This window comes from Populus trichocarpa, chromosome 5 (genome assembly GCF_000002775.5).
Source record: "Populus trichocarpa isolate Nisqually-1 chromosome 5, P.trichocarpa_v4.1, whole genome shotgun sequence".
NCBI classification, from domain to species: Eukaryota; Viridiplantae; Streptophyta; class Magnoliopsida; order Malpighiales; family Salicaceae; genus Populus; species Populus trichocarpa.
Genome location: NC_037289.2, coordinates 8446070 through 8461395, shown reverse-complemented (window position 1 = coordinate 8461395; position 15326 = coordinate 8446070). Strand labels below are relative to the sequence as shown.

General features: G+C 33.2%; 2 protein-coding genes across 2 annotated transcripts; both read left to right on the top strand.

Annotated features, from left to right (window-relative positions):
* The first annotated feature begins 1321 nt into the window (after window positions 1–1321).
* LOC18099212 (zinc finger CCCH domain-containing protein 6) lies at window positions 1322–5330 on the top strand. Its single transcript, XM_052452945.1, has 5 exons — window positions 1322–1703; window positions 3778–3987; window positions 4177–4301; window positions 4383–4665; window positions 4752–5330. The coding sequence occupies exons 1-5, from the start codon at window positions 1644–1646 to the stop codon at window positions 5328–5330; spliced, it is 1257 nt and encodes a 418-aa protein (XP_052308905.1). The 5' UTR covers window positions 1322–1643.
* A 3145-nt stretch (window positions 5331–8475) lies between these two features.
* Window positions 8476–11934, top strand: LOC18099211 (probable LL-diaminopimelate aminotransferase, chloroplastic). The gene has a single exon (XM_006383062.3). It carries the CDS (start codon window positions 10279–10281, stop codon window positions 11599–11601), a length of 1323 nt encoding a protein of 440 aa, XP_006383124.2. The 5' UTR covers window positions 8476–10278; the 3' UTR covers window positions 11602–11934.
* The last annotated feature ends 3392 nt before the right edge of the window (window positions 11935–15326 follow it).

Genomic DNA, 15326 nt, shown 5'->3' with positions numbered 1-15326 from the left:
ACAAAAATCAAAATATCAATACCAAGTTAAAACAAAATGAGAAAAGTTTATATTTTGAATTAATAAAAAATTTCCTAAGATAGATTTATTATATTTTTTTTCCTATTTGAATAAAAATCCCTCATCATGAGTTTTAGTTTAAAATGCATATTGAATATTTGTAACAAGTAAAACTTTAAAAAACCAAGAAACTTATCTCTTATACTAGATCAATTCATAGCATGGTATTTCAAGTTGTTAAAAAAGTTTTTGCATTATTAATTAAGTATTTTTTAATAAAATTACGAGATCAAAAGATACAATACAATACTTTTTTAAATCATAAAGTAAAACCAGATTAAAAATTTAAATATTGTTTTAATTATTCTCTTTATAATTCTAATCATTTTATTATTCATATAATTAATTGTTTATTTGCATATAAACAATTTATCACTAAACAATTGATTATATACTTAGATTTGTTAATATTCGTATTAAAAAATATTTAATTATAACAACTATGATAATACATAAATAAAACTATGATAATGTGGACAAATTAATAAATAATTGATTATATAAGAATAATCAAACAATTAAAATTGTAATACCATAATACTAATTATTAAATATTATTAATCTTCACCAAATATTATTGTCCTGTTTGTTTTTGCGTTTCAAATGTGTTTTTGAAAAAAATTAAATTTTTTTTCTACCATAATACTAATTATTAAATATTATTAATCTTCACCAAATATTATTGTCCTGTTTGTTTTTGCGTTTCAAAGGTGTTTTTGAAAAAAATTGAATTTTTTTTTCTTTACTTCAAATTAATATTTTTTTATGTTTTTATATAATTTTGATACACTGATATTAAAAATAATTTTTTTAAATTATAAATAAAAAGTAGTTTGTAAAGTAACCACGGTTACACTCTCAAATACATGAATATAAATATCATTAGGCACGTATTAGAATTTTAATATGTTTTATTCTTTTATTTTTTATTTAAAACTTAGAGGCACCTTAACTTTTTTTTAAAAAAAACTACGTTCGAATGCTACGCGGAGACATGTCTATAAAATTATTAATGTATTGTAAAATTATTTTTTAAACAAAAAAACTGAATTATAATTAACTTAGAAATTGATGAGAGTATTTCTTGGAAAAACAATCACCACCGCCGATTTCAATCGGAGTCAAAATTGTACAAAAGAAAGGATAAGGGAAGAGAAGAGCCGACATTGTAGACCAATTATAAGCCACCAACTCATCACTGCTCTCACCAATTTCCAACTTTATATAGATATATGCGCTGTCCATCCCTTAAAATAACGTAAAAAATAATAGTCATAAATAACAATTAGAAAAAAAGATGGTCTTTAGGGTTTCCTCCTTCTCCTCCGCTTCCTTACACGGATGCGCCTCTCTATATATATCTTCTTCAATTGCGTGCACAGGAATTTGTTAAAAAAATTAAGTTCTTCTCTTTCCTTTCTCAACAAGTGATTAATGAATGCAGTGTTTGTTTTGAAACCTTTAAAAAAAAAGGAAAGATCTGATTAAACTGTTTCAGTTTTTATCACTGAAATCGAAAAATAGTTGATAAAACTTGATTTGAAGCGAAAAAAGGATTTTAGATCTGAGATTGTTTTATTGATATGAAGCGATCGAGCAAATCGAACAGGGTTTCGTGGGCACCTGGTCTTAATCTTTGTCAGGTATACCTATAATTAATTAATTAACTTTTTTTTTCTTTTTATTTCGCAAATAGTCCAGATTTAAATCTGATAGAGCAAGTTATTAATATTCATTGCTGTCAAAATATTATGATGATGATGATTTATACTGATTGAAATAGCACCAAAGCTTCCACCGTTCAATTTAGAGATGTTGAAGTGGATTGAACGGCGAGAAAGGTGCGCCACAGAATGGCTAGCCTAGCCTAGCCCCTGCCTCTGTGTGTTTTTCCCATCAATCATCAATGTTCAGTTGTGTCGTTTTTAGTTTTTTGACACATTTGGGCGCTGATGATGCTCTCCGGCGGATATTTGAATTCCAGATTCTTTCTTTGTTACTTTTTGTTTTTTTTTTTGTTTTTTTATATCAACAGTGATTCAAGAATAATAATAAAAGGTCTGATAGGATATTTACGCCATGAATATTTGATTGATAAGATAACAACCCAGGAAGGAATGAAGGATATTGGATCTGATAAGATCAATCCGTTTAATTGTTTTTACTAAGAGTGATGAGGTATCATCCTTTTGCAGCATTGCATTTAGAGGAAGGGAGTTGCTTGAAGGTCTAACTGAGTTCCTTTTATGCTTTTCTTTACTAATAATAAAGATTGCTATGAGTTTGGTACCTAATAAAGATTGTTTGTCCCAAAGCCTTCGATTTAATGTTTTTAAAGTTGCAACTTACAAGGATTCAATAGAATAAATGAAACGGATCAAACATGAAGAAAGCTTGCGTAACAAGAAAAAAAATAAAAGAGTGAAGATGATAACCACCCTGATCCCAAAAACACACCAACTTGTTACAAGGAATTAAAGGAAGGATTATTCTTTGAATCATAACAACGAAACTTTTATCAACCTTTTAATCTCAAGATGTTGCTAGTATTTCATTTTTACAGTCTAAGCAATCTGCAAATTTAGCCTTAAATATGTATATGTGTGGGTACAAATAGATTGAAATTATCTGATTTGTGAATATACTAACTCTGCTTTGGTTTGATCATGTGTTTAAGTTCCCTTACTAAATGGCACATCACTTGTTTTGGTTTTTCTTAGATTTTAGTTTCATTTTTGGTCAACCATCACATTTGGAGGGCTTGTATATAACTTGGGATGTGGTATAGCCTATAAGAATCAGGTTTCTTAGGCTTCTCCTTGTAGACATCAGTGTTGCACCAAAATTTCTGATGCTGTCCTGATAGTTTGGAGTGCATGGGATGAGTGTACCTTAAAATCTATAATGTTAGCAGGAGTACAAGTATGAAAGCTACTTTCAACATATTAAAGCGGAGATATTGTTTCTCCCATCCTTTGTCCATGTAGTTTGGCATCCTGTCTGGAATCCGAAGCCAGAGAGTCCTGTGAAACTGAATTATATTCTCTTCTAGATCATTAACAAAGTTAATTTGAAATTCCCGGCACTTGTGAGGTGCTAAGTAGAGATGCTGGAAGTATTGGAAGGTGTGGAACATTTTGAAGACGCTTTGGATTTTCAAGTGGAACAGTCTATTTAATATCTGACTGATGATCTTCCAATTATAGCATGAGAGCATTATAATATAACAGGGGATTGATTGTCTAATGCTTGAAGTCGTCCATATTTGTGTTTTCATAATTAAGCTCTCATTTCTAAAAGTAGCAGGAGTTGATTGGGGTGAATAGTTGAAAAAGATACCAGCCAATTGTTCTGCATTCACAATCCTGTGCTCCAAGTCTTGTGTGTTTGTTACCTGGCTGGTTAATTCACTTTCAAATTGTATGAGCATTGCTTATTCACTCTGCCATAATGCCCTTGTTGACTAGTTGTTTTGTACTTGTTGAGCATTATTTTCTAGGTCACATCAAAAATCGTTTTAAAATTAAATGGGATCCAAGTTCTTACCTGTGCTGATTGAGTTGATAAAATTTTGCAGTCTTCCAACTAATTTTTCCTTTCTGTTTTTTGAGAATGCCCCTAGATGATTCCCCTGTTTTTGTCACTGCAATGAAATAAGTTTGTGAACCTTACTGGATATTAACTTCTTGTTATGGATTTGCTTCTGGTGTGAAATAGGAGAGGCTCTTTGTATCTGAGGATTGCCCTTCAAAAGTTGGCGGACAAGTCCAAGATCATCTTCAGAAAAAGACATCATTGCTTTTGCTCCATTCGAGTGGTAAAGAACCAAATGATTTCCCCCCGGGATTTGAAGGCAGTCACTTCTTGAATCCATGTAAAAAGGAATTGTCCTGCTTTCCTAGGATTCAATGGAAGTGCCCTCCCAAAGTGAGCATATTTTCCTTTGTTAGGTTCATCTTTATACTTGCATGAATATGAAATTGTTTATGCATTATGTGTTTACATCATGATGCAAAAACTTGTGTTTTTAGACTTATGTGAGGTAGTGGTTACAGCTGATTAAATTTTGAATCCTAACTGCTTGCTCTTTTTGTTTTTTGTTTTTCCTGAAAACAGTTTGTTGTCAGTTCCAACTGGCATGTGACAGCTGGAGAAGAAAGCCAGGAATCACAGGCCCAAAAACTGAGGGAAATGAGAGCTCTTGAAGCATTTTATCCACGCCCTTCTGCTGTTCCTCCCAGGTAAAATTTCTTTTTCCTGTAAACCGAGATCTCAACAATCATCATATTTTTACCTAGTCTCACACATTCTTCTCTGTATAGCCCTGTTGTTTCTTTGGACGTAGAAGATACAGATTATGATGATAGCCTCACTCCAATCATCCCTCTCATTCCTGTTGAAGAGGAGGAAGCCACAGAACTGCCATCTGATTTGACAGAACCACTGAAAACTTCCCAGTCACCAGCATTGCCTCCGTTTTTATTGTCATTTGGAACCCTGAACTCTTCAAAATGCATCACCCCTGCTTCAAATCCACTCTTAAGTGAAAAAACAGCATTTGGAAAACTACACCTAGTGAGGAGCAGCCATGGTCGAAGCCAACATGTCAGATTCCCATATCCTGTCCGAAACCTGCCATGCCTTTGCCATCAATGCCATCCAACGGATGCTTGTATCTTCAACCTAGTCAGATGCACCCGACAGTAAGTAGAGCGTCCATGCATCAGGATACTGCTCCTGCAAGTGGGTTTGGAGTATTTTCTTCCATTCCTGTGCCCATTCCAGTGCCTAATTCAATGCCAACAACGGTAAGCACAGTGCCTAGAGAATCAATGGCAACCCAAATATCTTTCAAAGACACCGGTCCCAACCAAATGTCTAATTTGGTGCAATCCACTCTGGTTATGAAGCCTGTCCAACCGAACAGTGTTCCTCAAGCAGGTATGAAAACTAACCCTGTGAAGGATGTGGAGTACATTAAGAACCTTATAAGGGAACATGGAACAGCGAAGAAAGAAATCCAGGACCGAAATGGAAGGCATTACAATCAAACTCAGAACCAAGAATTGATACAAAACATAAAAAAGAGGGAATCGAAACACAAATCTCAGAAGCCTTGCATGTACTTTAAAACTCCCAAGGGATGCCGAAATGGCTTCAATTGCCCTTTCCAGCATGATCCATCTTTCCAGTTTCAAACTGGTAGTGCTTTGGATGCCCCAGTTGCAAAGAGAATGAAATTTAGTGGGGAAATCGTTGGGAGGACCTGACGTTTTGTTGTTACTTACACGACCAGAACTGTGAATACGAGGTACTTAAACCTGTAAATTAATTTTGACTAGTCTTTCTGTAGATTTTGTACAGGGTTAAGGCATCAATATGTCGGAAACAGTTTTGTCAAAAAATAAGAAAAATGAGATGATGGCCTAACGATTCATCAAATGAAATAAGCCTTTTCAATTTGGAGGCGGTTTAGTCTGTGGTTGTGGTAATTATCATGTCCAGTCCGGCATTTACGGGCAGTTAGTGGGACTTGTTAGACGTCCATATTCAACGATATTTAGTGCTTTTGTTAAGATGAAAAAAATATGACCACCCAGCTCGTTTAAAAAGAGGTTAAAATCCTTGGGAAAATTTAGGATTTGTGTCAATGGATTTTTGAGATAAAACCATATAAAAAAAATATTTTAAAAAAATCATATACAAATTTTCCAGATAAATCCTGTAAATCGAAGTTTTTATTCAAAAAACCATATCATTGATTAAAAAAAATCATGGCTTTGTCAGATAAAAGAAAAAAAATGCATAAATAAAAAGAAAAGAGAAAATTCTTACTAAGAAATGTATTTTTTATTCTAGAATTTAACTCGTTGACATTCTTTAGGTATTTCTTAAAATCATCAGAAAATTAAATAAAAATTAGTTTTGAGAATGGTGACTTAGTATCGGGTGATAAAAAAAATACAAATTATATATATATATATATATATATATAAAAAGGGGCTTTCGCTTTAATATTTTGATCTTTGTTCTTTTAAAAATTTATTTTTTAATGTTTAAATTTTATTTTCATCATTTCTCGATTCTTGAATGATAAGGAGAGAGAAATTTTGTGAAATTTTTTTTTTATTCGGAACAATATTATGTTGGGGAGAGAGAATGTTTATTGCACTAGTTATAAATGGAGACACGAGGCTTTCCATCAAAGTATAAGACTTTCTTTTTAACTTTGTTCTCATCACACATGCACATACATAGTGTTGCATATGTCGCCTATATAGATCTAGCTGGTTTCAACAAATTTAAAGCGTGTTTGGCAGTGTGGTTGCGGGTGCTTTTCAAATAGCTTTTCGTGCCGAAATATATGTCAATGATGTTTTTTCATTTTTTAAAAATTATTTTTGACATCAGCACATCAAAACGATCCAAAAAGTACAAACCGCACTCAATTTTAGCAAAAAAAAAAATTCAAAATTTGACGAAACGCAGTTACAAACGCAATGCCAAACAGTCTCTTAACATATGGCCAGACAATATCCATTTAGGCACCGACAAACCTGAACAAAACCTCTGATCATACTGGGTGGAGTTTCAATGATCCCAAAAGACAATTTTAATTAAAAAATATATTTTTCCCTATAATTTTATTTGTCTTTTCCTATGAATATCTAATTTTATTATTGTATAATTACATAAAAAATATATTTTAAAAACTAATGTTATTAAACTCGGCTAGATTCATGATCTAGTTCACGAGTTAGATAGATTAACTTAGTTTGATCATGATCAATTCAAAACATCGTAGCTTCAGTAATTTTTTAAATAAAAAATATTAAATTGACATCATTCTTTGAATTTTTATATATAATTTAACACAACTAAGTTTATATATAAAAGTTGAATCGAATTTTAATTAAGTTGAAAAAAATACAAGTATATCTATCAAATCAACTTAGTTACATAGGTAAATTTATACTATATTTACCTTGAAACCTACTCATATAGAGATCAAATTAAGGTATTAGAGCTCTGTGGTCTCAGGTTTGAGTCCTGTGGTTGCTCATATGATGGTCACTGGAGGCTTACATGATCGTTAACTTCAGAGCTCGTAGGATTAATCGAGGTACGCACAAGCTGGTCCAGACACTCGCATTAAACTAAAAAAAAAATCAAGGAATTAGAATTGTCTAAAGCTTCCCCGCGGTTACGAGTGGACACCTAACTAATATGACAAACAATGTATTGACGAACCGACCACAACATTAACAAAAGCTAATCCTACCAATGTGTCTCTTTGCATTGACATTGTTGCTCACGAGCTTGGCTTGTGATTGGGCTAATTTACCAATAATATATAATAGTAAAATGGATGCAAACAACCATCTAGGTAGTGGTCTAGTAATAAGAGCTTGGGATTAAGAGTTTTGCTTCCTCTGTGGTTTCAGGTTCAAACCCTATGGTTGCTCATATGATGACCACTGGATGCTTACATGGTCGTTAACTTCAGGGCCCGTGGAATTAGTCGAGGTACACGCAAGCTGGCCCGGGCACCCATGTTAAACTAAAAAAAAAAAATGAATGCAAACACACACAGGCAATTTTACTTAAATTCACAAGTAGAATGATGACTTATCTTTAATTACTACATTATTTCATGATAAATGATTCCGTGTAGATTTTAAGATTTATTGGTTTAACAAGGGATCGAGGTCCTTAGTCAATTATAAATTAAAATATCTATGTGTGTGTGAAATGCTATGTTCGTTTTATGATCCCAATCTGAAAATTAAGCGAATAAACAGTTATTTTTATGATTCTTTAAATTGGTAAAACAAGACATGGAATTCAAAATTACAGGCTAGCTATTGCTTTATATTCAAGTCTATAAACATTAATTATAAATTATTATTTTTTTTTAAAAAAAAGTAGTTGCTTCATAAGAACACCATCTCTAATCTTTATTTTTCTAATTAAAGTGTGTCACTTGTGCTTTTATTTTTGAATTTCAACAAGTTAAACCTAATGAGAGTTTTGAGTTTAGTTTAAAAGAGTATTTGAAATCAGGGTAGTTATTGTTTTTTAATTTGTTTTTTGAAAATTCATTAAAATAATATTTATTTTATATTTTAAAAAATATTTTTGATATCAGTTAATAAAAACGATTTGAAAACAATAAAAAAATTAATTTGATACAAAAAAAATTAATTTTTTTCAAAAACATTTTTGAAACGCAAAAATAAATGGACTCTAAAACTCTACTTTATATTACAATTGCACTGTTTTTTTTTTGAGATTTTAAAAAAATAATTTATATTTTTTTTATTTAATATGTTAATGTTAAAAATAAATAAAAATAAATATTTTTTTAATATATTTTTTTAGTTACGTGAAACTTTCGAGATATATATATATATATATTATCTGGAAAATGGAACTAGCAAGGAAATAGTAATCAAGGTCGGTTAACTAACTTCTACCTTCCATGTCGTTTTTATTTTGGATTTGTGTTCTCAATTCCAAGTTTGACGATAACATTAGTACTTGTTATTGTCAGAGAAGATCATATTAAAAGTTTTGCTTCTTGACTTCCTTTGTTTCTGCCCCCGCTCAAGATTCATGAAAATGAATCTCTTTACTTTAAAAATTTTCCACTTGCACACAATATCAAGTCTAAAACAGGTCGCCGCATGCAACTTTTGGTTCTGGGTCTCCGTTGACTTCACTTATTTTCAACTTCTTATATAATAGACTTTGCCAAGTTGTAATAATATCTAGTCAATATTCCCAAAGCTTCCTTAGCATTGAAGATTTAGATTTTGTAAAATTTAAGTAATAATCTTGTTTGTTGACATTAAAGTTCTGTTCTTTAGCTGTTAGTGTTAGGTGTTTGCTTAGTTTATTGCCCGGTGAGAAATGAATATCTAATGCATGCTTAGTTTCTTCAATCTTCTTTCATACCAGCACAAGTCATTTTCACTGAAGTTTGTTTTGCAGCTTCTGGGTGCTCAACATTTTTCTGTCATGTTCTGTTAGGTGAGTATACTTTTAGGTTCTAACTCTACTTGAATGCATCTTGACAAGTTTTTAGTCAATTAATTTCCAGCATGTTATGATTAATTGCTTTGAAGGTTCTTGAACATTACGTGTTTTCAATTTTTCAGCATACTCTTATTTTCAATTATGCGATAAATTCAGACAAACTTCTGAAATTTTTTAATTGAGGGTAGATGTTTTAGAGGAAGCAGCTAGAGCTGCTGTTTTCATTCCATTGAACATGGACATGTAGAATTAGGATCTTTCCTCGTGATCTCAATGCATTTGACAAAATGCTCGACAGAGGAAATTAATACACTGTTCACTTGTCTGGGAGGTTATAGCTTGCTTATTGCCTTGCTCCTTATTTGGTTGGGCTTATGCACTTTAAATTTTGAACTCACTCGTTAGTATTATTAGAGAGTATAATAATGTAAAACAATATTTCCTAGAACATCTTCCGTAAATTAAGCTTTTAGGTTGAATGACTCTTTGGTAACTTTTGGTAATACACTGTGTCCATACCTGTGAAGTTCAACCTTGTAATACGAGCCTGGCCCAAAAGCTGCATTGAATACATGCATCGTTGTGAATCCCATAGTGGTCTAAGTCTAACTGAGAAACAAGCGCAAGGGGCACCCTGATTGACAAAGTAGAAAACTTGAATATCGTTAAATATTTTCTTTGAACTGGTATTGTTCTTTGTCCTTATCAAAGAGACTAGATAAGTCGAAAGGAAATACCACAGAAACTTAGTTAATTGTCTGTGCATTGTACAAGTCAAGATGATGACACCAATGGAAAATGGGAAATGGGAACAAGGAGGAAATTAGGTGGATAGGTGGAACATAGACGGGTCATATGATGATAATATACAATTATGGATTACATCCATTCATTATTCCAACAGCTGCTCATCAGCAAATGGAGCGCTGGATTTTGACATGTGGTGTGAACAGATTGATTTCACATATATTCGCTTCCAAGGACTTACTGTTGCAGAAATTTTTAGATTGACCACCTTGTTGACATGAATTATCATGACATTTTTTTTAGTGTCGATTGACAGCAGTATGAATCTATATATTTGTCAATGTGGATGGTTGGCATTCATGCTACTGCTTGTTTTACATTTAAGTGAAAACTTAGGAAGAGTTAGTACTGAGGATAAAATCCAAACCCAAAATGTACAGCTCTTCTGCTGGCAATTCTATGTTACGTAGAAATTTCTTGCGGCCTAGGATTATCCAGGCCAGTTATAAAACCCAGAAAGAGGGAATTGCTTGCAATACAAAGGTACCCCGCAATGTCAACATGGAGAAGTTACAGAGTGCCTATTTGTTTCCTGAGATCTCAATGCGTGAGGTTCAACACATTGAGAAGTACCCAGATGCAAAATTGATAAGCCTTGGAATTGGTGACACCACAGAGCCCATACCGGATATCATAGCTTCAAGCATGGCAAACTATGCACGTTCCCTTTCAACAGCAGAAGGTTATAGTGGGTATGGAGCTGAGCAAGGCAACAAAGCCTTGAGGAAAGCTATTGCTGAAACATTTTACAGAGATGTTCGGGTAAAGGAAACAGAAGTTTTTGTGTCAGATGGCTCACAGTGTGATATTACTCGCCTTCAGCTGCTGTTTGGTTCCAATGTGTCAATAGCTGTGCAGGATCCATCCTTTCCAGCCTATGTAGATTCAAGTGTCATAATTGGTCAAGCTGGTGATTTTGAAGATAAAACTGGGATGTATGGGAAAATTCAGTACATGAAATGTCTGCCTAAAACTAACTTTTTTCCCGACTTAGCAACAGCTTCAAGGTCAGATATAATTTTCTTTTGCTCTCCGAATAATCCCACTGGTCATGCAGCAACACGACAGCAGTTGGAGCAACTTGTGAAGTTTGCAAAGGAGAATGGATCAATCATAATTTTTGACTCTGCGTATGCAGCTTATATCAGTGATGATTCCCCTCGATCTATCTTTGAAATTCCTGGGGCGAGAGAGGTTGCGATTGAAGTTTCCTCTTTCTCTAAATTTGCTGGGTTCACAGGCATTCGTCTTGGCTGGACAGTTGTTCCTGAAGAGCTGTCCTTTTCAAATGGTTTTCCTGTAATAAATGACTTCAATCGTATTGTTTGCACTTGCTTCAATGGAGCATCAAATATAGCCCAGGCTGGTGGACTGGCGTGTCTTTCCCCAGAGGGTTTTGCGTCTGTGCATTCCATAATCAAATGCTACAAGGAGAACGCAAAAATACTGCGTGACACCTTTTCTTCTCTTGGTCTAAAAGTATATGGTGGTGAAAATGCTCCTTACCTTTGGGTTCATTTTCCTGGTTCAAAATCTTGGGATATATTTACTGAGATTCTGGAGAAGACTCATATAATAACTGTTCCAGGTTCTGGATTTGGTCCAGAAGGCGAAGAGTTCATGAGAATTAGTGCTTTTGGACACAAAGAGAGTATCATAGAAGCCGCAAGGAGGCTGGGAAACCTTTATCCATAGACTGGAAAATTCGACAGTTTCTTCCTTTTCTATCTCTAAATATATCATTGGCTAGGAATTTCTCCATTTTCATGGGATATAGACAACCTGATCTTTAATATTTTGCAACCGAAGCAGCTGATTACTGTTTATGTTTTTCACCTTGTTTGTACAAGTGGGAATAAGGCAGCTCATATCATGGATGAGCAAGTGGATATAGATACAAATGTGGTCGAGTTCTTAATAATCCTCTTCTAAGTGTTCTTACTGTTGTTCTGAGGGTTTGCAGTGATTTGTATTTGATGTACTGTCTTGTTCTTAAGTGTAATGAAAATTCTGTTATCGATTTCCTCCTGTTAGGAGTCCTCCTTCTCCCTCTTAGATCTTACTAGGAGCATTTTTTTTTGCCTCTTTAACTACTACTGTCTTGTTCTTTTTTCTTTTTCATTTTAGTGGATTGTGAAAAGTCTTGGTTTTTGTCATTTCATATTACTTCTTAGTTTTGATTCCATTTTTCTCGTGCAAGCAATTATGTATCTGTTTTCCTACTTCATTCGGTCTATGTTGAAGATGAACAATATTTATTTTTATTGCTTTTAACATAAAGATCAAAGGATAATTATTTTAGATCTACTGCTGTAAACGAAGAGTATGAATCTTGTCTGGAATTTAAAGAAATATACATTACATTAAGAGATGAGAATAACCGTATTGTAGATGGTTATTACCTCAAAGAAGAATATTTATTTCAGGATAATAAGCTTTGTATCTCAAAAACATTAGTGTATGAATTTTTTATACAGAAGATTCATGCTAGAGGTCTTTCTAGACACTTTAGAAGAAATAAAATCATTAAAAAGGTGAAATATCAGTTCTTTTGGTCTAGCATTAAAAGAATATAGCTAAGTTGGTAGGTCAATGTTGAATATGTTAACTAGTTAAGTATAGAAAACATAACATTGGTCTTTAGTCCTCGTTGTCTATTCTCACTTGCCCTCAACAAGATGCAAGTATGGATTTTGTATTTGGGCTTCCACGTACTGCAAAGAAACATGATTCTATCTTCATGGTTGTCAACCGCTTCTCTAAGATGATCTATTTTATCCATTAAAACCATATATGTTTTTAGAGTTACAAAACTCTATTTTGACAAGATTGTCAAGTTGTATGGTGTTCCCCAAACCATAGTCTTTGACAGGGGTGTTAGATTTATGAGTTACTTTAGGAAAATCCTTTGGCATATGGTGGGAACTAAGTTGAAGTTTTCTAGTGCCTACCACCCCCCAAACTGATGGTTAAATCGAGGTGGTTCATAGAAGTTTAGGCAATCTTTTGAAATGTCTAGTGAGTGATTATAATAGGAATTTGGATTTGGTTCTTCCTATAGCCTAGTTTGCTTATAATAGTTTTGTCAATAGGTCAATAAGCATGAGTCCCTTTAAAATGGTACATGGTTACAAGTCTAGTAAGCCTTTAGATTTTCTTCTCATGTCTTCTCATACTGTCAACCGAGTCATTTGCATGTAGAGTTCAAGATTTGCATGTTGAGATTACTAAGTAGATTCAAGCAAGTAATGTGCAATATAAACTTTGAGCTGATTTATATTAATGACATAATGAATTTAATGTTGAAAACTATGTTATGATACGGATTAGACCAAAATAGTATCCTTCGAGAGCTAATCGAAAATTACATGCACGTAATGCTGGGCCATTCAAAGTGCTATAACGGGTTAGTCCAAATGCTTATGTTATTGATTTACCACTTGATTTTGGCATTAGCTCTATATTTAATATTGAGAATCTAGTTGAATACCAGAAACCGCATCTTATTCCAAATCATCCCTTTGAGATGCCATATAATCCCCCTCATAATAATCCTATTGAAACCTCTACCATTTTCACCTTGACATCAACATAAAACGATAATGTTGATGTTATTCTGGATGAACAACTTGTTTTTACCAGGGATGGTGAAGTTTAACAGTTTCTATTTCGTTGGGTGGGCCGACCTGATTCAAATTGCACTTGGATCACTAAGATACATTGCAGCAGATTGATCCAGATATTTAGAAGTACTATTAGAGTTGTTCAGATTTACACTCGACAAGATCGATTTTCTCCTACCCCGGACCCACATTGCAAATCACACGAGTATATGGATGAAGATGGCGAAGGATGGTCCAGCATGTCACTTTTTAGTTAGGAGATTGAGTCCATCTATTCCTATTTCATTGTTTGTTTTATTTATTTGAATTATTTATGTCAGACAGATTTAATTGATGGGTCAAGCACAATAGTTAAATATTTTAGGGTTATGCTATTTATATGTTTATTTTTCATCTTATGAGACAATTTTTGATGATTTAATAAAAATACAGATTATTCCTCCTCTAAATTCTCTCTTCTTTCTAGTTCTTTTTCTTTCCCTGTTTTCAATTCTTGGCTTCTTTCTTTACTTTTGTTTCTTTTTAGTTTATTGTCCCATATCAGATTTTGTACATTTGGAAAATTTGGGAAGCTCACATGCGAATGCTCTTAAGTTGTTAATGTTTAGTTTCTTTTTAAAGTGTTTACACCCAAAACAAACATGCATCCTATTAATTATGAGTAATTGAGTCAAATTGGAAGATTTTTGTTTGTTAAGGATCAAATTTGAAATCTCAAGAAACAAGAAGGACTGAAGAAGATAAAGACAATCCAAATTGCATTTCAATTGTGAAAATTATAGGTGATGCGACAACAGTTGATTTGGAAAATAATTCCGGTTGTTTAGTTTAATTTTCTTCCATTGTACTGTATTATTTAGAAAAAGAAAAACTATTCTACTAAAATTTATATTCTTTCTTGGTATTTTTGGATGATAAGTGGCCACAAGGAAGCTGTTCTCTCTCATGATCAAACCACAGCAGGGGAAGAAAAAAAATCTCCATTTAATTAGAGGTATGATACTATCCTTTTATGCTCTCCTTTTGTTCCTTTTCATCTATTTCAGTTGTAATTTTCCTGAATAATGTAGAGTGTGAAAGATGGTCTGATTGGTTGTAGCTACTAGAGTTTCTTTTTTGTGCTGGTCCTGCAATTTTTTTGTTGTTTTTTATTCTGGGAAAGATTTTTCGTTTACTGTTTAATTATATGGCTTTACGCTTCATGTGAATAGGTAGGTGGTGGGCTCTTGATCCTGTGAAGTCTCCCATGTTTTTCTTTGAAAAGAGTAAGCCTCTGATACCTCCAGTACTTTCTGGTGTTGGCCTGAACAAGCTAGGTTTTGATTGTGTAGACTCTTTGGCTCGAAGTGCTTTGCTTTTAGCCTTTCATCCTCAACTGCTCCAGTTTTGTTCAACGAATTAGCAGGTATCCCTTTTCCTCCATATTTCCTACCTTTTATTCTTCATTTTCCATGTTTTTAACTACTTCTCCATAATTTTTCCCCACTCAAACACTCGTTCTTCAGTTTTTGTGCAGATAATTAACACAAACGCTGGCTACTCACTCTTTTATGGTTGTCCCCAACACCTGCATCTTCCCTCACTGAAAGATGAAAGAATAAAGAGAGAAAGATGTGTGGAAGAAGAATTACATAAATATATTTGCTTAATATATCAATATTGTTACATCATGCATGGTTTTATATATATTACAATCCTTGATTCAAAAATCCTATCATTAAGGATGCAATAAATGATAAGATATACACTTAATTTATGATTACCATTATCTTCAGTATTAGTAATATTTTGTGCAGA